The 26,996-nt window shown below is 31.8% G+C and overlaps 4 protein-coding genes across 10 annotated transcripts in view; 2 read left to right on the top strand and 2 right to left on the bottom strand.

Annotated features, from left to right (window-relative positions):
• Positions 1-102: 102 nt before the first annotated feature.
• On the bottom strand, positions 103-3,436 carry LOC108730950 (protein ABHD16A). 3 transcript variants are annotated; one of them, XM_018460951.1, is made up of 11 exons: positions 3,116-3,436; positions 2,977-3,030; positions 2,474-2,784; positions 1,918-2,102; positions 1,685-1,799; positions 1,475-1,610; positions 1,089-1,253; positions 885-1,012; positions 596-792; positions 354-505; positions 103-275 (listed from the first exon to the last, which is right to left on the bottom strand). In XM_018460951.1, exons 1-11 carry the CDS (start codon positions 3,200-3,202, stop codon positions 171-173), a joined length of 1,635 nt encoding a protein of 544 aa, XP_018316453.1. In that variant the 5' UTR covers positions 3,203-3,436; the 3' UTR covers positions 103-170. The 3 variants fall into 3 exon arrangements, with proteins under 3 accessions (XP_018316453.1, XP_018316461.1, XP_018316470.1); XM_018460959.1 differs by having other exon boundaries at positions 1,918-2,099; XM_018460968.1 differs by having other exon boundaries at positions 3,140-3,436.
• Positions 3,437-5,174: 1,738 nt separating this feature from the next.
• mbf1 (multiprotein bridging factor 1) lies at positions 5,175-9,311 on the top strand. The gene is made up of 4 exons (XM_018460993.1): positions 5,175-5,522; positions 5,602-5,653; positions 6,855-7,015; positions 8,786-9,311. Exons 1-4 carry the CDS (start codon positions 5,448-5,450, stop codon positions 8,939-8,941), a joined length of 444 nt encoding a protein of 147 aa, XP_018316495.1. The 5' UTR covers positions 5,175-5,447; the 3' UTR covers positions 8,942-9,311.
• Positions 9,312-9,671: 360 nt separating this feature from the next.
• Prosbeta6 (proteasome beta6 subunit) lies at positions 9,672-11,085 on the bottom strand. The gene is made up of 4 exons (XM_018461007.1): positions 10,853-11,085; positions 10,460-10,649; positions 10,029-10,265; positions 9,672-9,914 (listed from the first exon to the last, which is right to left on the bottom strand). Exons 1-4 carry the CDS (start codon positions 10,948-10,950, stop codon positions 9,729-9,731), a joined length of 711 nt encoding a protein of 236 aa, XP_018316509.1. The 5' UTR covers positions 10,951-11,085; the 3' UTR covers positions 9,672-9,728.
• Positions 11,086-14,481: 3,396 nt separating this feature from the next.
• Hrb27C (Heterogeneous nuclear ribonucleoprotein at 27C) overlaps positions 14,482-26,996 on the top strand; it is a 63,348-nt gene continuing 50,833 nt past the window's right edge. For all 5 annotated transcript variants that reach the window (XM_018461125.1, XM_018461123.1, XM_018461126.1 and 2 more), the window contains exons 1-5: positions 14,482-14,626; positions 16,123-16,330; positions 16,921-17,107; positions 21,395-21,477; positions 22,046-22,436. In XM_018461125.1, coding sequence (XP_018316627.1) covers positions 14,589-14,626; positions 16,123-16,330; positions 16,921-17,107; positions 21,395-21,477; positions 22,046-22,436 — 907 coding nt within the window. In that variant the 5' untranslated portion in view covers positions 14,482-14,588. The remainder of the gene's footprint in view (positions 14,627-16,122; positions 16,331-16,920; positions 17,108-21,394; positions 21,478-22,045; positions 22,437-26,996) is intronic.

The raw sequence follows: 26,996 nt of genomic DNA, 5'->3' as shown, positions 1-26,996 counted from the left end.
GATTAATATGGAATAAATAATATTTGTGTGTATGTATGTGCTAATTAAACTTAAAATTAAACACGAAATTGCACTGTTATTATCGCTTTCACCTTTTCATGATGTACTATACAAATAAAAATCTTTTGGGAAGCTTGTGTTCCGATGTTCAAAATATAGTACTGTAAAAGCTACTTTGCAATAACAGCGGAAGCTGGATCCCAACCTGGATGAAAGAGATCAACAGACAGCGGAATGCAGTGCGTCGACGATTGATCTTTCATATACATCGTTGCCTATAAAATAGAGGAATAAAATGATTAATTTTCTTGTTTTGTTTGACTTTAAAACAAAACAGTGTATGTAATACGTACAAGGAAGAGAACCAATTGTAATTTTGTTCTAACATGACAATCCTGTCCTAGAGTAGATGGATAATTTATCGCTCCATCATTACTTCGTATATTAGCCGCTATCAAATCTAGGCAACGATTTTCCTCCATGTGGAATGATTCCAATATCGACGCTGTCATCAATATTCAATTTGGTAAAATACTTTTTTCAATAGAATTTCTCTAATTGTATAAGTAATGTTATTAATATTCAAATTCCTTACTTCTATCGGCTGCTTCAGCAGATAAGAACCTCGACAGAACTGTCCCAGACTCAGAGGTTTCGGAAAATAGATGCGGATAACGTCTAAGAAGTAATTTCACCAACAACATATTACCGCGATTTCCAGCTAAACTATTGTTAGGTATACAGAGGATCTCGTCGTCTGTTCTTCTCACTAACAATACAGTCCCATTATACCTATCAAATTAAAAAATGACTATATGTATAGAAGTATACATATATACTTTGTCAGTAATCTCATTGTAATAATGTTCCATAGAATATTGTACCTATTCAATTGTTCTGCTATGTTTAGATTGAAGTAATCTCTGATTATGTTACGGACTAATCCTTCTAGGGATGGTGACATTGTTTTAATAGCTAATGGAAGTACATCATCGAAAGTAGCATCTAAAATCTGTGGTGATGATTTAATTTTAGCAATTTGCAGAATCAATTTGGCATATATATGTAATTGAATCAAATAATATTACCAAACTATGAATAGAAGGATAGTTCATAGCAGCCCAAGTGGCAGTATAGCCTCCGATGCTCCAACCATACAGAATAATCCGTTCTTCAGGAAACTTTAGATGTTCGATCGCAAAGCGCATTATACAATCGACGGCGTTTTCTTCTTGGTCTGGATACGGCGCACCCTTTGTGGTCATGACTTACTGTTATATGAAATACATGTCTGCTCTCAAAGAAGAAAGCTTGCCATTACTCCAACTTTGCATTTACTGTCTGAATGACAATAACTGCAACATTGGCAAAATTTTATTGTTGCAATAAAGTTTTATAGCAGAGTAACAGCAATTCTTCCCATCAAATTGTGAAGTATACACGAAGCTTACTTTATTGCAAGCGTAATACTTACAGTACTGCTGCCGAAACCCGGATGGTTCCAACCTAGCACAGAATAGCCCTTAGTCAGAGGAGTGGATATGATGCCTGTTTCATAAAAACCACAGTTTCCTTCGCAAGTTATAACCAATATATTGCCACTAGCGCTTCTGCAATATAGTGTAAATTAAAAAACAGTTTATGATGTAACAGAAAATACCGAGAAAGTTATCGTTTACATTACTTGTTACGTCGATCAATAAATAACGCATCAATTTGATTTTTATCAATAGTCATTAATTTTAATCTTTCTCCTCCTTGTTTCATTAAATCTATCCTTCCCTTTATCAATGTAGAGCCTGTGACATTGTGATATAAAATGATAGCATAAAAACATGAGTAAATATAATAATTTACTTATATATTGAATTAATTTTATCAACTATAATTATGTATATAATTGTAGTAATGTGTTACCGAGTGCCCAGCCGATGAAAGATATACTGCCAGGATAAATCAGTTTACCCGCGAAGGTATGTGCTACCACATAAGAAAGTAATTTACATGGTATAGCAAATAAAAATTCTTTGCCGCTTTGTCGCCTGAGACGTCCACTAGCCTTTCCAATTTTTTCTAGCGTCAATTTATCTGCAGCGTCACTACAAGAAACATAAAATTAGAGAACAGTAAGTTGTGTAACATTAATTATGTTACATACATTTAAACATTTCTAATCTTAATTTCTAACTTAAAAAGATTTATTTCTTTAATTGAAATATGCAAGTCTTGTTTTCTAAGTTTTCAGATAGAATTACATGAAATGTTAAAATATAAATCGATTTTCCAAGATATTAGTTCGAGATATGATTAAAAAATATTTGTCAGCTACTAGAGTTGTAAAAGGTTACAATTAAAAAAATTTTTGTTATAAACGAGTATTAAATATTCTGAATTTATTAAAGAATTTGTCACTAAAATAAAAGTTAAAGATTCTTAAATATGTATATTAATTGTTAACAGAGATAGGTCCAACCTTAATTTCGACACATCGAAATCCACAGGCCATGCCCAGAATTCGAAATCATATTTCTGAAGTTCCTGCTTTGTGCTTGCATTGTAATGCAAGTGTGCCTCATTCAAGGTCTCCACAAACTTCACGTACACTGGATTGTTGACTCTAGAGTAACCGCGTGCGGCCAACGAGGCAACAAGAAATGCTCCGGCGCCAGCAGCCAATTTACTCAAGCAAGAAACATTATCTGTCAAGGAATAGCCACGCTGATACATGGCGAACATGGCAATGACTGGTACGGCGTAAAGGCTTATGGACCATATCGCCGCAAACTGTAACAGTACATAAACAATTTGTGAATTCCTACATCCTTATAGTCGCAATAATACAGAAGATGTGAACAAATTAGTAAAATATAAACAGATCATGTTTGCCGGTATTCAAAAGATTTATTCACGCAGAGCAAACCGATAAGACTGTGGGAAACTTTCGGAAATGTCACAATTTTCATTCTGAACACTTACAGAGATCACGATGTTATCGCCCCATCGCTCCAGATTCTTCGCCTCATATCGTTTCTGTAATATATACAGGCATACTTATTGTAACCTCAACTTTATGTAAATTCCTGCATAAAACGCTGAATAAGTATGTCGTACTTACGTCAACCAGACCGATCCACGTTACCTCATAAATCTTGAAAAGCCGCGGACTAAACGTGCACTTCCACAGCATCCTGATCAACGACATCTCGACGTCTTCGCGCGGTCAGCTGGACAACCGTATATAAATATACTACTGCGAACAGTACAGACGTCACGATGCGGATGAAGGATTCTCGTGGGTTCTCGAACTCACTTGGACTTCTCAGCAGTAATGACTGAAGTGCCAGAACTAACAACAAAAGGGAAGGGGAACAGGTAGAACTGGGTAGAACTGGACTCGCCGATCGAACGCGCGCAATAGATCAGCGTTAAGAGCAAGAAAAAAAGAGAGGGAAGTAATGAAAAAAACAAAGAAGTAAAATTGCTGCATGAACCAACTCGTGAATTTTCTCGAAGCGCAAACATGTACATCTCTCCTTTTTCCGATGAGATGCTAATTGAAAAAAAGAAAGACTAGTGCCCGTATTCATAGTCGGACCTTATACTTAAGGCTTCCTTAAATTTATCTTTAGATGCTCAGTAGCTAATGAAATAATTCGTAGAGTATCTGAAGATAAATTTAAGGAAGCCTTAAATATAAGGCCTTACTATGAATACGGGCATAACCCTTTTTTAAAGGGATGTTAGCCAATACTCCATGGTACTCCATGACATTATCTATTTTACCGACTGAACGCGATTTCTTACACACATACATTTACAAAACATCCACACATCGTACATACTTATCATATTACATCAATATCACATACACGCATTTTTACGCATAATAAAGGGAGAGGGTCAATAAGGCTGTTTTTGAGTCCCCTATCAATTTTTATTAAATAATTTTTTTATATTGTATGATTATTACGAATAAATAATGAGAAAAAACTGCTATATATATGAAATTAACAAAGGTTAATTAAATATAAAAAGCATATAAATATTTTTATTAAATACCTAATAATGATATTGTCACGTACGTTATTCAAAAGAATGTATACATAAATTATTTCATTGTCAAAGTTGATTAAATTTAATTATGCCACTGCATTTAGATACTTTATATAAAACAGCCTTTAATGTGTACTTCAAGTGATCGAATTCATCATGCGTTAAAATCAAGAAAAAAAAAGCGATACATCCTATACATCCTATATATACTGTGATAATTGGCATAGTAATTACATCATGATAATTGGCACAGACTGGAAAAAATTTTCTGTGCACGTGTGGCATCGAAAATTGGACGGCACAAATCTTGGTCGTTTTGGCTCTCGAAATTCGCGGTCGCGGAACGACATTCGAGCCGTTCGAGACTCGACGAACGTGTCGCAATTTCTCTGCCGGCCGGCATCGTGTCGAAAAAAATAGCGAACTCGAGGATTCAGTGGGATTCAGTAAGAATACGTTGCGGTTCTTGTAGGGTTGAGTATAAGTTAACCTTTTTTTAAAACTATAAATTAAGTTGAGTTAAGTTAAAGTTGACAGCCTCGAAAATTTAACTTAATTAAGAAACAAGTTAATCCATAATGAAATGAAATTGAATTAGAAGTTAAGTTGATAAAAAAATGTAATTGAAAGTTAAAAGTTAAATTTGATCCAAACAAACAAAAAAAAAATTTTTTTACTGTTTTACATAATTTTTTTTTATTTTTCCTTTCTCACAACATATTCATTAAAGAATCGCTTAATTTTTGTTTACAACCAAGGATTATACAATATAAAAGACACATAAAATTGCATTGTGTTTGAGGGTTAATTTAAAAAAAATCAAATAAAATCCTAATAGCACATTTTATCCGGGATATATCCTGGAGGATGTCCACTAGTTCAAAGAACATACGGACGTCCTCTGGATGTTCCAAGGATATCTCCTGTCGAAGGTCGAGGCCTATGCTGTCAGGAAAGTTACCGATACAATGCAATGTAACTAAATTAAATAAAAAAAGAGTCTAAAATGTAACTAAGTTAAGTTAAAATTAATTAACATTTTAACCTTATAACTGAACTATTAACCTTTTAATAGTTCAGCACTTCCCGATCCCGAGTTCTCGATATCTCGTAGGCGCCGACCCCCGATGTTCGCGGAATCGCGAATTGGCGCCGGTCGATCGAGCGGCCGCTCCGCATGATTTTCAGAACGTCCGCGAGGCGGAGAGAAGACCTTGCTCGACTGGAAACGCAAACAGTGGCGGGCCGCGGGAGTAGAGTGTAGAGCAAGCGGTGTAGAGCAGTCGCTATCGTTGTCGTGGCTATACGTTTATACGTCCATAAGTCCAAAGAAATTTCCTTCCTCGACCGCAACAACCCCTCGGGTTCTCCGTTGTGAGATTTTTTTTAACGACATGTCAGATTGGGACACCGCGCCTATCACTTTACGCAAACGTGCTCCGAAGTCGTCTACATTGAAAACGGAGAAGGTAACCCATCTCGTCAATGTACGTGGTTTGCTGCGTATTTGCGCCGCACGATTGTATAACTGATTGTGTTTGTTTACAGGCGGTGAACGACGCACGGCGACAGGGTTTCCAAGTGGAGACACAAGCGAAATGTGAGTAGCACGAGTCTATCTTCCTGGGATATCTTTTACGTTCTCTCCTCGGGATTTGTCTCGTCATACGTCATACAACGTGTTCGCCGTTTCAAGCGGACAGTCATGTGTGCTCTCTTATCTACGAACATAACAATCGAGTTACATCATGGATCTGCAAAACCAAACTGCAAATTGCAAAAATGATGATTATCATGTTTTCTTAAAAATGTCTATATGCAATACCAGTATAGACTTTCTACAATAAACTATTATCTAAGTTTTAAGTTTTAAATCGTAAGAAATTGATCAATCGTAGTCGAATGTGAAAAGAATAATTGACTATGATTGGACAATTTCTTACAGCTTAAGACTTAAAAAGGGTAATGATTTATTGTAGAAAGCCCAACACAGTGCAGTAAAAAAAGGACATGCAATCTGCATTAGTATCGTATCATATTATGTCATAGATGAAAAGCTCGAGTCAATTTGAAAACAAAGTAATTTGTTTTGTTAATGTATAGAATAAACACATATGTAAGTATATGGTCTGTAAAAATGAACTGCGAGAATCACAAAAATGATAATTATCATATTTTCTCGGGAGTGTGACAGATCTATATGGAATTACCAGTACAATTGTAGTAAAAAAAGTACGTGTAATCTGTGTTATTGTTGTATCATATTGTGTTATAGATAAAAAGTTCAAGGCAGTTTGAAAACAGTAGTTTGTTATGTTAATGTATAGAATAAACATGTACATAAGTATATGATTCTATAAAACTGAATCCCATAAAACTGAACTGTAAATAATTATCATGTTTTCTCGAGAATGACATCTATGTACAATCACCAACACAGTTACAGTAAAAAAAAGTACAGGTAATCTGTATTGTTGTCGTATCATATTGTGTCGTAGATGAAAAACTCAAGGCAGTTTGAAAACAAATTTGTTGTGTCAGTACAGAATAAACACATATGTGAGTATACAGGTTATCTATTTCAAGAAATATAACATTGTATTCTGTCAATAAATAATAGAGACAATATAAATTTTTCATTAAATAAAGATTTGAAATAACTTTTTTGATCTCTACATATAAAATAACAATATCCTAAAAGTGTTTTATTGTATTTTATCACAGATGTGTGCTATTCTATGTAATTTTTTTCTGATAATTTATCAATTGTAATTCTGAAATAGAAAAATATTTCTGATTAGGGGGTGGTGGTGCAAACAGGCAACACGTAACCACAAAGAACACAGCCAAATTAGATCGTGAAACAGAAGAATTGAAACACGACCAAATTCCACTTGAGCTTGGCAAACTTATCCAGCAAGGACGACAGAACAAAGGATTATCACAAAAAGACCTGGCAACGGTAAAGTTTTTATCTTGTTTTACATTGAACTACTTATTGACTGCATTTACCAGAAAAAGACAGCTTTCTAACTGTTATAACAGTTGTAAAATTTTTAAATCCTTTCTCGTAAAATCTTCAATCTTGAATCTAAGAAATGCATTGCTCAGGACCATATTAAATTTATTTATTGTTTCAGACTATATAACAATTTAAAAACATTTTCACATTTTCACTTCTGAAACCTTTAATAAATTCTTATCATAATAAAAATCAAATTGTATTTTACTTATTTTTTACAGATTTAAATGTAAGAACTTAAAAGAAACGTGACATCAGTTAAGAATTCATAACTTTTGTGAATGAAATAAAAAATCTTTTTAGGTTTTAATATGTACTTTGGGAAAAAAATAGTATAATAATGTTGGCTTTTTAAAAAATTATTGAATTATTTAGGTACCTGGAAATGAATTTTTTATGAATTAAAAAATTAAAGTTTTTCTTGAGAAAAAAAATAGTAAAATAATTTTTACAGCAAAAATTAATTACAAAATTTTGTTTATTTTTAATACAAAAAATGCAAAGATATAAAAAATAAAAATATAGCACAGTCTTTACAAAAATATACATTTTGAACATAAAATTCTTCGATCGATAGTCTTTATGGTAATATATATATGATGTGAAAAATCAATATATGCCACAGAACAAAACGTGTACATATATTTATTTATGAAATTATCATCAAAAATATGAGAAACAAAATAATTTTTTTTAATTTGCTGAAAATGCTTGCATAGTTCTGCTATATAGGTTGAGCGCACAGACACGATTTCTATACGCCCTTGGGTGGAAATAAACAATTGCACATGAGCTATCCTTGCACACACTGATACACACATAATCTCTCAACATTGCCAAGTTTTTTTAGAGCCGAATACCGAATTCTATCATCTATCTATTCTCTTAATATATAATTAAAAAGTCGACTGTGCATCATCGAGTTTCACATTGCTGAGGTTCAATATGGTCTTACCTTTAGTTTCTTACTGGATCCAAATGTAATAACTGTTATATGATGATTGTAAAATTCTTTAATATGGTCATACCTTTAGTTCCTCACTGAATGTATAAACCAATTATATTCAAGAATATTACAATTGCAAAGCTGCTTTTTCTAATAAGCGCAGCCATCACTGGAAGGTCCATAGCAGAAAGGCTGATGGGCCTTTTACAATAAACCATTAGTCATAAATCAGAAGTCAGAAGCTAAACTGTGACTGGTCAATTTCCAGCTTTTAACTTCTGATTTATGACTAATGACTTATTGTAGAATGCCTGTTAAAAACAATTTATATTTATACATCTTTAAGACATAAGTTATAAGATAGTTCTTGTGCGATACTAAAGACTTATGACCTTTCTACAATAAGCTATTACCTAAGTTTTAAGTCATAAGAAATTAACCAATCACAGTTGAATGTAAGAAGAATAATCGATTACGATTGGTCAGTTTCTTACAGTTTCAAATTTAAAGCTTAGGTAATGACTTATTGTAGAAAGCCCGTATAAGTCAGCTTTCTGCTAAGGCCCGAAGAGAATAACGCATAAGACATATCTGCAAAAGATGATAGAAACAGGGAATAACAAATTTTAATCTATCCGAAACCGTGTGTATTAGAATACAAGGTTTCTGATAGGTTGAAATCTGTTATTCCCATATATTTTCAATTATGTGTCAGGTTTCAAGTCACGAATATTTTTATTAATAATTTTTAATGCTCTTTACAGAAAGTAAACGAAAAGGCACAAGTCATTAATGACTACGAAGCCGGACGTGGAATACCGAATCAGATGGTAATCGGCAAGATCGAGCGAGTACTTGGAATCAAATTGCGCGGTAAAGATCGTGGCAAACCCTTAGCGGCCCCCGGGACGAAGAAGTGAATCTCGGGGGGAAGCAACATCTATCTTTCGATCCTTATATACTGTTCCCAAGGAAGAACTATGAGAAAGACGGTAGAATGGAATGCAACAAAAAAAAGAAACACAAACCCCTATCCTCTTTTTCTTTGGTTATACAGATATTGTGAATGATAAAAAATGGGTTATAATTAACTTGTCTTTTATGTACGAAATAAAAGAAAGATATTTTAAGATATCACAAATACGTACGAGTGACATACGGTTACATACGGTGCATACAGTAACATAGCGTAACGTTAAACAAGGCTTATTGAGTTACCTTTGCGCGTAATCGTTTGTTATAGATTTTTAAGTGTATAATACTAATGCTAATCATGAAATAAAAATGAATCATGTGTTTGAATGACAAAATAAAATTTTTAATTTATAATAACATACTACATATTTTCATTGAATATTACGAAGTTTTATTAAGAATTTATAAAATACGTATTGCGGATAAAATGTTTACACGTATATTAAGTAGCAAATATAGTGTAAAATATTAAAAAAGGCCTATTTAAATACTGCTTATGTGTATTTGTATATTTCAAACTCTCTTTCGTACGTTTTGTATATTATTTCGTATCTTTTGTATATTATTCAATCCGTGCAATTTCAATTTGTGCATTTAAGATCAATTACAAAATAATTATTCCGTAATGTACTATCTCTTTTAAAAAGTGAAAGAGAAAGAATTTAATAACACAGTGTTGATATACTCAAATAACTTTATTTGCGCAGATAGTATAAATGCTTTTTTTCCTCATTAATCCTTTCTCAGAGCAAAACTGGAGACTTCTATTCCATCCTTGGTAATAATTTTGATAGTTATTCCATCACCTGTGTATATATCTCTTTCGGCAGCAGAAGTGAAAACGTCTTTCAAGATTGCTATAGCCTTTTCTTGAGTTAAAGGTATAGGAGTCACATCTTCTTGATTTTTGTAACCAATCTAAAAGATAGAAAAATTGCAAGTACAAGATGTAATATCAATTATACTTTTTCTTAAATGTTTCTTATATAAATATATAAAGTCGATTTACATATAAAAGATTAAAGTATATACCTGATTATCAAGAAGCGGTTGCAAAAGTGCACCAGCTGAACCACCAGCCCTATATGTAGTTTTCTCGCAATGTCCAATTGGATCATAACTATATATACAGCCTTTCCCATTCTCATCTAATCCAGCAAGTATATTGCTAACATAATAAGGAAAGAATCTTTTGTGATACAGCATTATCGATAGCATTTGTGCTGCCGCTGGAGTTGACATTTCCTTTTGATGTTCATGTTTATACATCTGAAGCAAAATAATAACTATTATACCTGTGTTTAACAATTTAATGGCCCATATTCAAAACACTTCCAACGATGTTAGCGCGCTTTTATCGATAAAAGCGCGTTCTGAATACGAGCCAATATGTATCAAACGTTATCATATAATTATTTTACTATATTCTAATCCTAATTGATTCCAAGTGTAAGATTTAATACCTGCATGCGAGCAGATAGGAGACGAGTTAGGGTTGTAGTATCGCACCAACAACCGGAGCACCCTAAGATAGTCGTGTCTGACAACGGAAATAATTTATCCTGATTTCGAGTGTGAATCGTGAATCCAGTGCTGAGACGCGTGTCTGCGGCTATAACGCAGAAATCGTCCCCAGCGAGAGCCACAACACTCCTAAGGATGAAACAGTGTTTTCATATAATTACATAGAGAAGAGAGAGAGAGAGAGATGTAAAATATTTCATAAATATATAAAGAACATAGAACTATAAAGAAGTATTATAAAATAAAAACTAAGAATATCGATCAACCGTAGAAATGTATACTCTTACAATTGACACTTAAAATAAATGAAGTTGTAGGTTATTTTCACTTACCCTCCATTGTCAGAATATGGATTGAAGTTTACTTTTCTCACTCCCTGCACCTCATAATCAGGTAAATTTCCTTTCCCATTTTCTATCAATAGATTCATTATCGCGCTTAATTTGCCAAAATATCTCAAATGCAATTACCAGAAACTGAATGACAGTATGACACTACAGTTTCTCGGCTTTCGCGGTTCTCGCGACGGCGCAGATCACAGATGGCAGACGTCACAGCAAAATAGTCGCGGATTTACACGAGTTTATAAAGCATTCATAAAAGCGTTATTTCATGAGATACTGAAAGTCAACGTGGTCACAAATTCTCCAAAGATCTATAAAGATAGAAATGCGTGTATTTTTGTTGCCGTTTCTGTAAAAAAAAAACGCATTTCGATTGGAAAATTTTTCCCTAATGAAATTTTTTTGAGAATGTTTCATATAATTTTTCAGAATTTTTTTAAGGATACAACACCCTTTTAAATAAAATTAATTATTTCTTTCGAAGTAAATATTATCGAAACTGAGATAAAAAAATGTTTGAAATAGAATGATTTTAAGAGTATTTAAAATTTTTTAATTAAAAAATTGTTTTATTCATATTTTTTAATAAAAATTTTTTCATTTAAACAAATTTTTTAAATTTATTATTATAAAGTATTTTTCAAATCATTGAACTTTATTCAGAACATTAGTTAAATTATAAATTTTATCTCTTATAATTTCAAATAGTATAAAAATCGATTTTTTCAAAGGGGGTGTTGCACTAATCCCTAAAAGTGTGATTTAGCCTTTATAAAAAAAATACGTATTATCTTATTTTTGTCTAGAAAACAAAATAGTCAAATCTTATTAAAATCGGAGGGGAACACTTCCATCGGTTTTCTTGTAAGAAAAGATGTAGAATTTCTCGATATTATTGAAAAGTATCCTAATGTGTATAAAAATTCTGAAAAACATTTCCCTGACGACTGTGTGACGCGGCACGCTTCAGCACGTTTACAAGCCTGCTCTTCCAGTCTTTCCTTTCTGCACCTCTCGTCCTTCCACTCTGCACTCCTACCAGTCCTATCATTCCATTCGACTGATTCGATCATTCGACTATTTGACGTCATTTTGCCGGTTCCGTGCGATCCGTTTCGCACTCGCTGAGTGCAGAAGGAGTTAGAAGGAGGCTGTTCGCGCGGCACGAGGAACGGACAGATCGTTGAACTCGATATGACCGACGTGCTCAGGCGACGTTTTAACATTTGTATGCTCCAGTATGTGGATATTTCTTTTCCAGTAAGTGAAATGTTGCGGGCGAGAGTGACGAACGCAATGTTAATCAGTTAATATCGCACGAAATATATATATCGCGTGCTGCGAATAAATGGCTTTCCTCGCAGGGCCGTATGAAGAGGGGGGCAACGCAGGTTCCTGGACGAATATATATTTTCGCGCGAGATATAAATCGAAACTTGACGTCAACAGAAATTATCGGAACGATAACAGTCACGTCGTAGGCCTGTTCTTTTTAGCTGAACTTCTTAGGTACGTTTCTACCAATGTAGTTTAATTTTAAACTCGATTTAACTAACTTTTCATCTTTTTCTAGTTTTAAGAATTAGGAACGGATGAAAAGTAAGTTGAACCGAGATTAAAGTTAATTTACATTGATAGAAATAGGCATCATACTGCATCTTTACTCGTTCATCTTTACTCGTTTTCTCCACGAAAAAAAAAAATTAAATGAAAGATGTATCGTGCACACACAATCTCTTAAGTCCCAGTTTCACAACTTACGGTTAACTCTTAACCGAGATTCAACTTGTTTCTCTTTCCAATCCTAGAATTGGATAGAGACAATGAATTAAACCTCGGTTAAGAGTTAACCGTTAGTTGTGGAACTGTGGGCCAGTCTGGCAAATGAAATAACTTATATATATTTTTTTTACTTGCACGTTTATCTGTCAATTGAACTACCATGCACTTTGAGCACTTTGAGTAATACATTATACGTAAAAAGATATTGTTTTATTGTCTGCAATAAAATTATTCGAAATTAACTCCATTCACACACATAGTGAATACACAGCGTGATTTGAAATATATTTTGATGACAATTAGGCCCTAATTAGCTTAATCGGTGATTAATTTGATGAGCGCATGATTCGTTCCTAAACTTTCTTTCTGTTTGTTTTTGGTATATTCCGTTTTGTTTGTTATTTCGCTTTGTTCAATTCTTTCATATGTCAGTAATAAAATTAGCGATTCCGTCCAGCTACGTGCTTTTAACTTCATAAACTATTTATCAATTTATAATTAGGGATTAATTTAATTAGAAGAATTGAACAATTTTTAACTTTATAATTTATTATCAGTTTTTCTTATCCGAGATTTCGATACGATTTCTAGTATCGTAGACACAATTAAGGCTTTTATATCATTAAAGTCAATCATCAGTGAGCAATATACGCATCTCCGCTGATACATGGCGATGAAACTGATTTTTCGTAAGTAAAAATCACAGTAAAAAATAAAATAAAAAAAAAGTAAAAATCACCTGTAACGGGATTTTCTAACGATTTATCGACGATTTTTGTTATTGGGCTCATTCAGCGGACTCAACAGTTGAGTGAGCGCTCGCTGTTATTGGTGTATTCTTTTAGATCATCCAATCATAATTTTAGATCTAGAAGAATACGTCAATAGCAGCGAACGCTCACTCAACTGTTGAGTCCGCTGAATGCAGCCATTGTTAATTAGCGATAGCCTATAAGTTTGTTCGTGTTGCTTGAAATCTCCAAAAAGCACTTCGCACTTAAAAAAGGATAAATATATATTTAGGCGTTGAAAAGAGAGAGAACGAAGATGCTAAGTGCAAAAAGTGCAAGCAACGCGACAGACCGAATGATGATGTATTCTTCTAAAATTTTGATTGGATGATCTAAAAGAATACACCAATAACAGCGAGCACTCACTTATCTGTTGAGTCCGTTGAATGCGTCCATTACCCCGGATCTACAATTAGAGTTTTAAGCCTTAAACCATAAGAAATGGACGAATCATAGTCGATTATTGTTCTCGAATTCGACTGTAATTGGTCAGTTTCTTACGACTTAAGGCTTAAAACATCTATTGTAGATCCGGGGTTATAGAGGCTGCGGTCCACTAATTGACACTCATGGAATCATTTCATCCTTCTTGTTTATTAAATGTTAAACAAAGACAAATAATACTCGCGAGCCTTGTAAGTCCAAATGAAACGCGCAATGGGACATTTGCTTACATTGGGTGCATTCAGTACCACGATCGCTCACTGAGCGCTCAAATTAAATAAAAATTTATTCAATTTGTTGATAAATTTTAGTATAATTTTTTTTTACCTAATTAGTACTACCTAAACAAATATTTATTAAAATTTCGCAAATTTTTTCTTCAGTGTAAAAAATTAAAAAAGAATTGAGATTAAAGTCAATCTACATTGATAAAAACGAGCATAAATAGAAAGCATTCGGAATTTAATCGAACAGTTGAAATCGCCCGCGGTCCCCTGCGGCGACGGTCCTGCAAATCGGGTAGCTGGTTCGACCAGCGTCGTAGAACGAGAGGCGGAAGTGACGCGCGATATTCGTTACGTTTACATTTGTTCCCGACGTCGCGTTGTCGTGCGGAGCCATTACCCTCGTCCGCGCTAAAGCATCGTGCCATATTCCCACTCGCGCCCTGAAATTGACCGCGTTCTCGTAGTTTTAAGTGAAATATTATGAGAGTGAAGACCGAAATGGACGACGATGAAAAGGGGTAAGTGGATTATTCGGTGGGGCCCGGTATCGCGGACAACATATCGCGCCCCCCTCGCCGTCCTTCGCGCTTCCATGCCTCCCCATATTCGGCGGGGCCATCATCGTTCCCGTTGTTGCTGCCGCTCGCGATTTGCGCATCGCAATCGCGAGAAATGATTTTTCCTGCCTCAAGTCTTTCTACGTTTCGTCAACGTTCTGTCTTCGCATTCTCGAATTCCGTCCCGTGACGACATGGAACGTTGCTGTGGACAGTGACGATACTCTTGTTAATTCTTTATCGAGTTTTTCCTTTTTGACGATGACGACGAGACGCGCGAGAGCGACTCCTCGCTCTGCCACGAGGTTCGCCGGTTGACTCGCCGCGTATTCGCGTCGTCTGGCTGACTTCGAATCTCAGGATCTGTAAAAATTCGGGATTCCCGCTCCCTCCCTCACGTCTTTCATCACGTCCCCCATGCACCGCCCGCGTATTCTTTTACGGCAACGCACGATTCGCGAGAGCAGTGCGCGAAAGCGTTTCGCGTTCTTAAGCCGGTTTCTCTCTATTTTTACGCTCTAACTCTCGACCGGACCCGCTCCGCTCGTCTGGAGGCTCCCCTGGTGCCTTCGCGCCGGTCGGAAACACGCGGGGTAACGAGAGCACTCGTTGCGCGGATACCTACGATGATCCTACGAGTCTGAATGGCGTGTTTGAGTTTTTAAAACGATGGCTGAGGGGAATGGCGTTGTTGGATATACTATCAATTGATTTCGATATTCCTGAGCGTATCGTCGACTGCCGGGATATTTATGCTTCGTATGATTCAGCAAGTTTTATCTTTTTGGAATATAACCACTCCTTTTCTTTAAATCCAACCTCTCAACGTATTTCTCTTAAACTGGTTACTTTAGAATGCAATATATAAATTGTTTATTCATGAATATTTAAACAAAAGTATCAGGTTGTTTTTTTTTTCATAATTGAATCGTAATTTAAAAAGAATATGATTGTCAGTTATACTTTCCAGGGGATTTGTATGATGGACTTGAAACATTTATACTTTTATAATAAATAAATCTTCGCATTTATTCAGAATATATAATTATCTTGTTCATTATACAATATTAATTAAAGTATCAAAATGATTTAATATACTTGAAAATTGAGAAAATATACATTAGCGTACATTTATTACATGTGCTATTAATTACATGTTAATAACATTTTTGGAAACTTTTGAAACAGTTTTGCGATCTCTTTATCCAAAAATATTTTTTTTTAAATATTGTTATTGTGAAGAATAAAAATGAATCGAAGAACTAGTGTAACTCATGCTTTAAGAATATCATAAAGTAGTTTTCCAGTAAAGCGTTTCCAATAAGCGTTCAAGTAGATTTAAGACCTCCCACGATATACATTATTTATCTATCATGAAAATTATATATATAAGTATATTGAATAAATTCGCATATATTAATGACACTGAAGTGATGTTCCATCACATTTTGTTACAGAAAATTGTTCGTTGGTGGGTTATCATGGGAGACAACCCAAGAAAATCTCCAACGTTACTTCGGCCGTTATGGCGAGGTTATCGATTGCGTTGTTATGAAAAACAGTGAATCTGGACGCAGTCGTGGGTTTGGATTTGTAACATTTAGCGATCCTGCTAATGTTTCTTTGGTCCTTCAGAATGGTCCTCATCAACTTGACGGACGTACGGTATGTATTTTAATATTACTTATCATAAATATGATTTTCTGCAAACTTTCTAAATAAGATTCTGCAATCTTATTTTTCGCAATAAGTTTTATTACAGTTTTTAAGTTGGGGAATTTTGGGGGATTATTAATATTTTCAGATTTGATTGCGTTGAAAGTCCGACAACCATATCGGCACGCAATTATCATTTCTGAAATTAATTCATTTAAATGAATTTACAATAGTTCAACATCTTAACGTTCTGACCGTTATGGCGCTTCTTAATTTAAAATTATCTTATTTAGAAGTTGCAAAAAGTCATATTTACTGATGCATATATTTATGATTCCAAAAACACAGTCTTGTGTACTACAATACTTTGTATCCTATTACTTAAAATTTTTAATGATTTAATTAAAATTTATAATCTTATGTAACAAGAATTGAACCTTTTGATTATGAATCGACTACTTTTATATGGAGCCACATTTTACTCTTATATCTTAGTGACATTTTATTTTTATAAAATTAAGGATTAAAACAATACAACTTATATACATATGTGAAAGTTGCAGGAAGCATATCTTGTTAATATGTTTTTTGCATTACAGATTGATCCAAAACCATGTAATCCACGTACTCTTCAAAAGCCAAAGCGCAGTGGTGGCTTTCCGAAAGTCTTTCTTGGTGGCTTGCCAAGTAACGTTACGGAGACTGATTTAAGATCTTATTTTACTCGCTTTGGTAAAGTTATGGAAGTGGTCATAATGTATGATCAGGAAAAGAAAAAATCAAGAGGTGAGTTGAGTTTTACGTTGAGATATAGTCACCGATTGATGCATTACGTTTGATGGTTTTCATGACGTTTTCATTAGTGTTACATATTTTATTTCTTTTTTTTTTGGTAAGAACAATAGTTGTATGTTTGGCTAATTTAAAAAGAACATTTTTAATTTATACGTGTTATAAACTTAAAAAAAGTCGTGGAAACTGTTGAATAGTGTATCGAAACGATAGAATAAATTATATTTTTATTACGATGATGATGATCATAATTAGTCAGAATTTTTGAAAAAAGGTTTTTTATTATTTGTAAATAAAAGTGAATAAATGAAAAAGATGAAATGTCTAATGGTATGAAAGTGATTTTATAAAAACAAATGTTTTCGGATCAAAAATTCTGATAATCACTATGCACCCACCCATTACTGATGTACAGTAAAATTTGGTATAAGGTTAATGAGAATTAATTTTTATATTCTTAATCTAGCGCAGTTTATATTAATTGTTATAAGATTTTAAAGTTATATTTAAATTTATCTAATATATTGCGCAATTATTACATATATCCTGATTTAACTCGTGTAATATATTTTGCCTTTTTCGTTATTACGTTACACATATATTGCGGTATTTTACATTAAATTAAATACAGTTGATAAATAATGCGTTTTTGGCTAAGTTTTATTAAGTATAAGATTCTGTCAAATTATGTTACTGTACATACATAGCTTAAGTTTGCTATGTAATTAAGAAGAAATCTTACAAATTCCAATTTTTTATTAGATATTATGTATTAGAAATCTTATCGAATAATTCATTTATGTAATTTTTTATCCATAATTATGTATTTTTTTGTTCATAATTATAATCTTATTTATATTAAACTTATATAAAAATGATTTTGTAAATCGGATAATAACGTATATTATCTTCAAAAACTGTTAGTCATAATAATACTGAACTAACATAAGTAACGATTAAATATTTAGAAACTATTGGCTAAGCATCATTGCTATGCTTACAAATAAGGTTGTGACTAAAATAATTTAAAATGCGTTTCATTTGACGCTCGCAATGTTTGCGATCATTTGTCTTTGTTTAACATTTAATAAACAATAAGGATGAAACGATTCCATGAGCACTGCAAACTTTAAGTGGAACGCAGCTTTAGCAAATCCAATTAAGTATAAGCATTTCTCGATTATTTTGGAATATTTTTCTGTAAAGACTGATAGATTACTATTAGTGAATGAAAACTGTTGGTAGCTACGTTTAAGAAGCTATATAATAATACTTGTTTTCTTTAATGTGGATTAACTTTAATCTCAGTTTAACTTGTTCTTTTTTGAACTTATTCTTTTTCGAACTTGTTCTTTTTAGAATTAGAAAAAGGTGAAGAGAGTAAATTGAACCGAGATTGAAGTTAATTTATATTGGTAGAAATGGACATAAGACTTGTACGCCTTCTTTTATATTAACGAAATATTCTACTTCTGAAGAAGCTTTTGATAAAGTCAGCCATCATTAATGTTGTAAAAAAAAACAAGACAATTTTTAAAAAATCTTTTAAAACCATCCGATAATACAGAAATATTTATTCATTATTAATGTGAAGTATTATTGTTTAAGAGAGGATTCTCCTGCCATTTTACAACAATTTTTAATAATTCAAAAAATCACTCGACCAATTGACTTAAAATTTATATAGTCTATTTATCTATTTAAAAATACAAAAAATTTTTTAATTGAATTTGAGTGATCCAATTTGCAATTATTAGACAAAAGACAGCCAACCATTCGAGGGCGCTATGTCAACAAGATTCCGGATCTTTTATTGCTTTGAAATAAAAAAATGAAAAAATTTATTAAATATGGATGCAGTTTTCGCTTGTAACAAAATAAAGTCAACAAAGTCATATTTGGAAAAATAATGACTTTACAGAAAAAGGTATTAAAAGTCAAAATTATTTTTAACTAAAAAAAAATAGAAAAAAATAAACGTACAACTTTGTCCGAGGTAAGGGCGAAAATTACATGTATACTGTATATTGTGTTAAAATTTCAAGTCATGCGGTTAAGTTAAGAAAATGTAGGATTGAAAAAATTACGTTTAAAGTTTTATATGTACTTTTTATGTAGATAGTAACAAATCATAGGTACTAATAAATTTTTTGAACTTACGATTAAACTTGATTTTGAACTACTATTTCAGTTACATAAAATATGTCATCTTTCTTGGGGAAAAAAAAAATTAATCATCTCTTGCTGTTTGCTATTCTGGCCATGCGATTCAATATTTCGAATAACGTGTCTTCCAAACCGCTTTTATTCCATTATTTTTTTGCATCCCTCCTTTCCTTCTAAAAACTTTATAGAAATATTCCTAAATATATGTTTTTTGAAAAAACCAAAAAGTAATAAAACAATTTTTTTTTTAAAAGAATCCCTTAATAATATTTATCCTACGTGTATCATAATGCATCGTAATCTTTTTACTACATATATTATAAAATAAAATTTATACAGATTATAAGAAATACAGATAGGGGCGTGTGCTAAATCTAAGAAGAAAATTTTAAGGTTTAATATTATCAGTATTAAAATTGTTACTATTATTTGCGATTGTTTATTAACTTAAACTTTTAGATACAGTCCGCTCAATTTAAACATAATATTTATTATGCAAAAACGGAGAAATTGAGGGCATATACCACGAACGCTCGATGTTTTATAGCGAAGCTTATCTTAAAGTCAATACATATAATTATAATTAATAAATAAATAGACGTTTCGGCCTTCAATTAGGCCATCTTCAGTATATAAAATTAAAAATTATAAAAAACGAAATAGTGTATAGTGTACAATTAATTTAAGATCTTTCTTTTTTAACATGTTTATATGTCAGTACGCTCGTTAAATTTATTTTTCTACTTTCTTTAGTTGCATATTTTTGAATGTATCCATCAATTTCGTCTTATGTTCCAAATTGTACCAATCTTTACAAGTCTACTGGAACACAGAATCTGGAAACTGTGTGTTCGATTACAACCTATCGATAACAATTTGGAGCATAAGACGAAATTGATGGATACATTCAAAAATATGCAACTAAAGAAAGTAGAAAAATAAATTTAACGAGCGTACTGACATATAGACATGTTAAAAAAGAAAGATCTTAAATTAATTGTACACTATACACTATTTCGTTTTTTATAATTTTTAATTTTATATACTAAAGATGGCCTAATTGAAGGCCGAAACGTCTATTTATTTATTAATTGTAATTATATGTATTGATTTTAAGATAAGCTCCGCTATAAAACATCGAGCGTTCGTGGTATATGCCCTCAATTTCTCCGTTTTTAAATTTTGACCACGTATTGACATTTATTATTTATTATGCATATATGTATTAATCTAGATTATATATAGAGAGATTAATAATTACAATCAGTTGCGTAATAGTATTGACATTAATCAATATAGATAAGAAATAAATAATAATTACTTATGGTAAATAAATATTCACTAATTTTTGATCTTACAAATTTAATTTTATAATAAAAAAAGTAAGTTTGGATAATTTTTAAACCGAATTGTAAACATAATAAATAAATTACTGATTTTTATATCTATTGTAATTTTTTGTACTTTTCGTAATATTAAAATATTTTGCGTTCGAAGTATTTCATAAAAAGTCACAACAACCTAAAGTGGTGTCTACAATAAAGTAATAAGCTTTAAGTCATAAGAAATTGACTAATTCTAGTTTATTTTCTTCACATTTGACTGTGATTGATTAATTTTTTATGGCTTGAGGCTTATTATTCTATTATAAACACCGTTTTAATGTTATATTGCGATAAATTTGTTGCAACATGAGAGATGTGCTCAGCCAATAGTCATGTAGCACTATAATCTCTCTTAGCCTCTACTGTCTGTCTCTTAGCATATGGTTTCTTTTTGAGGAAATTGTCAGTACATTAAATAAATTAGCGTTACGTTAAATAGTAGCGTTCTAATGGACTTTGAATTATTGATTTTGATTTATTAAATCTTGTATTGTAAAAATCATGGCCAAGAATTACCATGAATTTACATTGCGCAATATAAAAAGCGATTATTTTATTAATTTACTAATGTAAATGACAAAATCTATTTAATAAGTATTATAAGATTGGATATTGTAAGTTGTTTTTTGGGGTTTTGGACGTGTGCATATTTTATGCATTGTAAAAACTGCTTTCTCGTATTGTTATGGCGAGCATTTTTTGATTATACTCTCTCACGTTTGGACGACAGGATTCGGCTTTCTCAGCTTTGAGGATGAAGAAGCAGTGGACCGTTGTGTCGCAGAACATTTTGTCAACCTGAATGGAAAGCAGGTATAATACGTCAATACACGTCAATCACCATATTAATGTGTGACCTTATGCAAAAGATAGAAAATAAGTATATGTTAATATTGTTCTCTTTTGAGACTATTAAGATTATATAGAAATTTTAGTCACATAAATTATTTATTAATACGAACATTAGTATATATATTAATATATACGTATATTAATCTATACGTAGATTTGGGGATAGAATTAAATTAATTTTATAATTTGAATAGTATTAAGTGTAATAAATATTTTTAAATATTTATATATAAGTATTACACTAAAATGTGTTCGTTTACAATAAGTCCAATCAATGAATCTCTATTTTATAATTAGAGTTAAATATTATTTTTATATAAGATAGCACAAGCGTTAGTGCAGAATATCAAATTAATTAACGTGTTAGCCTAAAATATACAATAATTTGTATAAAGATAATTGTAGATGATAAATTCCTATCATTTTTTCCAAAAATTGATTTAATAATTTATACAAATATAAAACTTAATTATTTTTGTTAAAAAAAGAGAAATTTTATGTACATTTGTGTGGTATCTATTTATTTCAGGTTGAGATTAAAAGAGCCGAACCGCGGGACTCATCGAGCAAAATGAACGATAGTCATCAGGGTCAATGGGGCCCACCTCAGCAAGGTGGCCCGCCAATGGGAATGGCCGGAAATATGGGGCCTATGGGTGGACCAAATGGTCAGATGGGTGGACCCATGATGGGTGGACCCATGGGTCCGCCTGGTAATATGATGCAACAATATCAGGGTTGGGGTACCAGTCCTCAAACTGGTGGATATGCGGGATACAGCACCCAGTACAATGCTCAGGGTTGGGGTGCACCACCAGGACCGCCGCAGCAGCAGCAAATCCCGCCGCCGCCACCGCATCAATGGGGTAGTAGCTATAATGTTCAACCTGCTGCAGCTACCCAAGGTTATGGAAGTTATGGTGAGTTCGAATATAATTCCGAAAAGTCACATTTTCTATCCATTGTTTATTAGCAAATATTAATCGAGGTCTTGATTCAATCGATTGCGACATAGTATGAGACAGTTTTAATGTAATTTAACAGATTTTATCTAATATTAATAACTTATTTACCGAAGTATGCAAATGTGAAAAGAATTTAACATACATAAAAAAAGTGTTCTTTCTCTCTTATCAATCTTTTATTAATTATGTCGTTGATGTGAAATATTAACTGATATATAGCTGATATTCAACTAGCAAAATTGAAGAGATTTTTTAAGAAAAATTCATTATTGAGCAATTAATAAATTATCGAATGAATTACTGTACCATATTATTTGTACAGGGTACATGATGGTGAACGACGTTGATATAAATAATGTACTGAAGAAATAAATTTTATAAAAATATTGTTAAAATTTATACATGCACTTACATCATCATGCATTAGAAAATATTTACTAGAATAATTTATCTAAAATTGTTGAAGTCTTTCTAAAGTATCAACTTCGTTTACACTATATTTTAGGTAGCGATAAAATTTTACTTAAATAAATATCAACTTTAATCCTGCTCCTATCCCCCTTCCGTCCTACTTAGAGAGATTAAAAGAAGACACGGAAAAACATAAGAACATGAGAAATCTATAAATCACAATATAATATGATCTACTTGTACGATGCCCCCTGGAGGTTTTCAGAAAGATTTGAGAAAAAATATAAGAGGTTTTAATATAAAGAAAGTTAAAACAGAAAGTAATTATGTCAGCCCAGACTTATGTGTTTTGTATATTATGTGTTTTGTATATTATTATTATTATTATATAAAAAGCAGATTATATAACTTCAATATAACGTAAAAAGAGAGAATGTTAGTTTTATAAATATTCTTAGAAATAACTTATTTTCCTTAGTTTTTAATTTTTCTAGGCTATAATATAAATATAACAAAAATCTGTGATTTATGTTATATTTATATTATAGGAATGTGATATATATACATGTATACAGTATGTACATATATACAGGATGTCCCAAAATTCGCGATACTCTACTACAGCAAGAAAGTTTTTATAAAATTAAATAAAAAGATTATTTGTAAGTTTTTATTTTAAGCAATAGTTTGTGAAATAATAAGGCTTTAAATATGATTAATTACGGACAACATGTAGACGGCTACCAAGAATCGCGTGTGCGGTAGTATTAGTAAGCGCTCACTTCAGCGTGTTTAAACGTAGTCCGTCTAAACGTTGTCTGTAATTGGCTATATTCATAAAGCCTTATTATTCCACAAATTATTGCTTAAAATAAAAATTTATAAATAATTTTTTTACTTAATTTTTTGAAAACTTTCTTATTGTATTTTAATTCGTGAATTTTGGGACGCTCTGTACATTATATTATATATATAAACATATATATATATATATACGTACATAAAATGTTTATAAACATTTTATATATGATAAGTTATGTAAAATGTTTATACAACTTATACACTTTTGTATACATACAATATTTGTATATTAGTAACTATTATATAGTAAAATATATAAATATAATTATTTTATAATTTTGACTAAATATCTCAAGTATTGTAAATAAAACTTTAACGCTTGGTTTGGATTGACATAATACATATATGTTTCAAATATATGCGTATTTAAAATATTGATCTTCATAATCTTGTTTGTAGATTTTTATGCTTGATTCTCTTCAAGTTTAATTCTTTTCATGTCTTTTTTTCGTTATTTAAGGCTTCTACTTATTCATTACAGTCATGAGGTTTGTTCTTTACAGATAAAAACTAGTAAACTGCGTTCAATAAACAAAACATTTCGGTTATTCTTTAATATGATTGGTTCTTGCACTTAATTTTTTGTTGGATCTAAATGTATAAACCAATCATAATAAAGAACCACTGAATGGCTTTGTATTTTGAATGCAGTTAGTGTACATTTGTGTACAATGAGACATATATATATATATTTGAAATTTAGCAAAGACGAGATAGAAAGCAATTCAATTATAAAGAATAGGGCTATTGTTCGTATTCTATAGTTAAATTAATATACATATATTTAAAATGAAATCGATAAAGGGGCTGTTGTTGTCGCAGTACTGGACTGCATTAAAATTTTCTATCTTGTTTCCGCAAAATTTTAAATATATAGATTTGCAGAGTTAGGAAGTAACACGTTTCCTGTAACGTCATTTACGTTATTATTACTTTTTTTGATAACGATCGTTATTTTTTTCTGTTTGTAACAGTAACATCGTTACATTTTTATAGTAACGAATTTAACTGTTTTATAATTATTTTAATTCTCTATTATTTTTATATTCAATAGATCATTATTTTTTTATTAGATACAAATATACCAGGTATATATTGGATTGTAATGGTAGAAGCGAGCAAGTACATACAAAAATTCTTACAAAATACTAGGGTTGGTAAAAAAGTGTTTCAAACGTGTTTTAAAACGTGCTCAATTGATGTTTTTAATGTTTTAAATGTTTTTTTTTATAATATTGTTTAAAGTATATTGAAGCATTAAAAACATATTTAAGAAGAAACACAATATGTTTTATTCTTAAAAAGTGGGGCATTTTAATTTATTCTCTTGTATTCTCTTTTAGTTTCTGAGATATTCGCCTGGGGTGATTAAAATGCCCCACCCTGTATATATACAGGGTGTCCGAAAAGTGTGGAAACGGTCGAATATCTCAAGAAATACACATCGGATCAGAAAATATCGTATTCAATGTTTTCAAAAAAGCTATCTTTTGACATTTAACATGACCCCCCACCCCCACCCGCTGTGGGTGAAAGAGAGGGTAACTTTAAAATTTTAAATGGGAACCCCCATTTTTTATTGCAGATTTCGCTTCTTCAGAAAAAGTTACATAAATTTTACCTATTACAAACATTTTTTTGATGACAGATGGCGCTGTAATCAGCGAAATTAAAAAATGAGTCTAAAACGTTTAAAATATCTCAAGAAATACTCAACGGAGCATATTCTCACCCTGGAGGTCGATGAGTTAAAAGAAAGAATAATCCAATGTTCTAATACGATACTCGAGAAACGCTGCAAAAAGTTAATGATAACTTCTATGCACGATTGGGATATTGTCAAGTTGCTGAGGGGCATCAATTTGAACATCTCATTCAGTAGTTGACATATATACATATGTATGTACATATTTTTAAAAAATCCAGTAAAGGAAATAAAAAAAATTAAACTTAAAAAAAAAACAAAAAATTAAAAACATTCTAAAAAAACTAAAAAAAAAATAAGAAACAAAAAAAAATCGTCCACCTTCTCGCGGTGAGAATCGGGAAACTTTGAAATATTATATTCAAAGGCAAAGGACGCTACTTCAAATTTTGAAAACTTGGTCTGCCATTGTAGGTACGTCAAGTTGAATTTTTGGATTCTGACTTCACATTCGTAATCAGCGATTCCAAAAACCCTCGAGTAACAAGTTTCAATCGAATTCGGGCATATTTTTTGCAAATTTACTCGCCGTACGATTTCGAAAAATTTTGAACTTATAGGCGCCATTGTGAACTCAAAATCGAAAAATGAAAATTGTATACAGTACACGTTTTCGAAGTTTAACTATCGGGAACACGTTTCTGATACCTTATTACATACAAATGGACCTTTCGATACTTGTCTACGTTCTTTTCTGCTAATTGTTGGGGGTTGAAATCCATGTCGAAATTCAGCACATCTCGGCGTTAAAGGGTTAATACGACTTTTTCTGCAAAAGCGAAATCTGCAATAAAACATGGGGGTTTTCTCATTTAAAATTTTAAAGTTACCTACCCTTTCACCCCCAGCGGATGGTAGGTGGGGGATAGAATTTTTGTGTCAATGGATAGCTTTCTTGAAAACATTGAATACGTACATTTTTATTTTTTTGATCCTTTGAGTATTTCTTGAGATATTTTAAACGTTTTAGACTCATTTTTTAATTTCGCTGATTACAGCGCCATCTGTCATCAAAAAAATGTTTGTAATAGGTAAAATTTATGTAACTTTTTCTGAAGAAGCGAAATCTGCAATAAAAAATGGGGGTTCCCATTTAAAATTTTAAAGTTACCCTCTCTTTCACCCACAGCGGGTGGGGGTGGGGGGGTCGTGTTAGATGTCAAAAGATAGCTTTTTGAAAACATTGAATACGATATTTTCAGATTTCTGATCCGATGTGTATTTCTCGAGATATTCGACCGTTTCTACACTTTTCGGACACCCTGTATATACACATATATATATTTATATATAGGCACAATTCAATTATTTATTATTAAAACTCAAAGGATATTTTTGATATATTTTACAAATCTACAGTATCAAATGTTAGTTTTTTACAAATTATTTATATTTTAAGGCTCAAAAGGCATGACGAGTTAATTCATCTGCACCTTATTCGTGATACAGATTTATATCTGTACTCTTCTTCACATTTTGTTTTATTAGAAGAAATATTTTACCACAAGATAATTTTTTTAAGCTTATTTCTTACGAAC

This window comes from Mycetomoellerius zeteki, unplaced genomic scaffold (genome assembly GCF_001594055.1).
Source record: "Mycetomoellerius zeteki isolate Tzet28-1 unplaced genomic scaffold, Tzet1.0 scaffold12, whole genome shotgun sequence".
Lineage (NCBI taxonomy): Eukaryota > Metazoa > Arthropoda > Insecta > Hymenoptera > Formicidae > Mycetomoellerius > Mycetomoellerius zeteki.
This window is presented reverse-complemented; position numbering and strand designations above follow the sequence as displayed.

Coding starts and splice junctions, on each gene's coding strand:
- LOC108730950 (XM_018460951.1), bottom strand. CDS start 3,202: ATGTCGTTGATCAGGATGCTGTGGAAGTGCACGTTTAGTCCGCGGCTT. Junction 1,013..1,088: donor ATCCTTCTATTCATAGTTTG/GTAATATTATTT, acceptor TCATCACCACAG/ATTTTAGATGCTACTTTCGA. Junction 276..353: donor TACAATTGGTTCTCTTCCTT/GTACGTATTACA, acceptor TCTATTTTATAG/GCAACGATGTATATGAAAGA.
- mbf1 (XM_018460993.1), top strand. CDS start 5,448: ATGTCAGATTGGGACACCGCGCCTATCACTTTACGCAAACGTGCTCCG. Junction 5,523..5,601: donor CTACATTGAAAACGGAGAAG/GTAACCCATCTC, acceptor GTTTGTTTACAG/GCGGTGAACGACGCACGGCG. Junction 5,654..6,854: donor AGTGGAGACACAAGCGAAAT/GTGAGTAGCACG, acceptor ATTTCTGATTAG/GGGGTGGTGGTGCAAACAGG.
- Prosbeta6 (XM_018461007.1), bottom strand. CDS start 10,950: ATGAATCTATTGATAGAAAATGGGAAAGGAAATTTACCTGATTATGAG. Junction 10,650..10,852: donor CCATATTCTGACAATGGAGG/GTAAGTGAAAAT, acceptor TTTCATCCTTAG/GAGTGTTGTGGCTCTCGCTG. Junction 10,266..10,459: donor TCCTATCTGCTCGCATGCAG/GTATTAAATCTT, acceptor ATTTTGCTTCAG/ATGTATAAACATGAACATCA.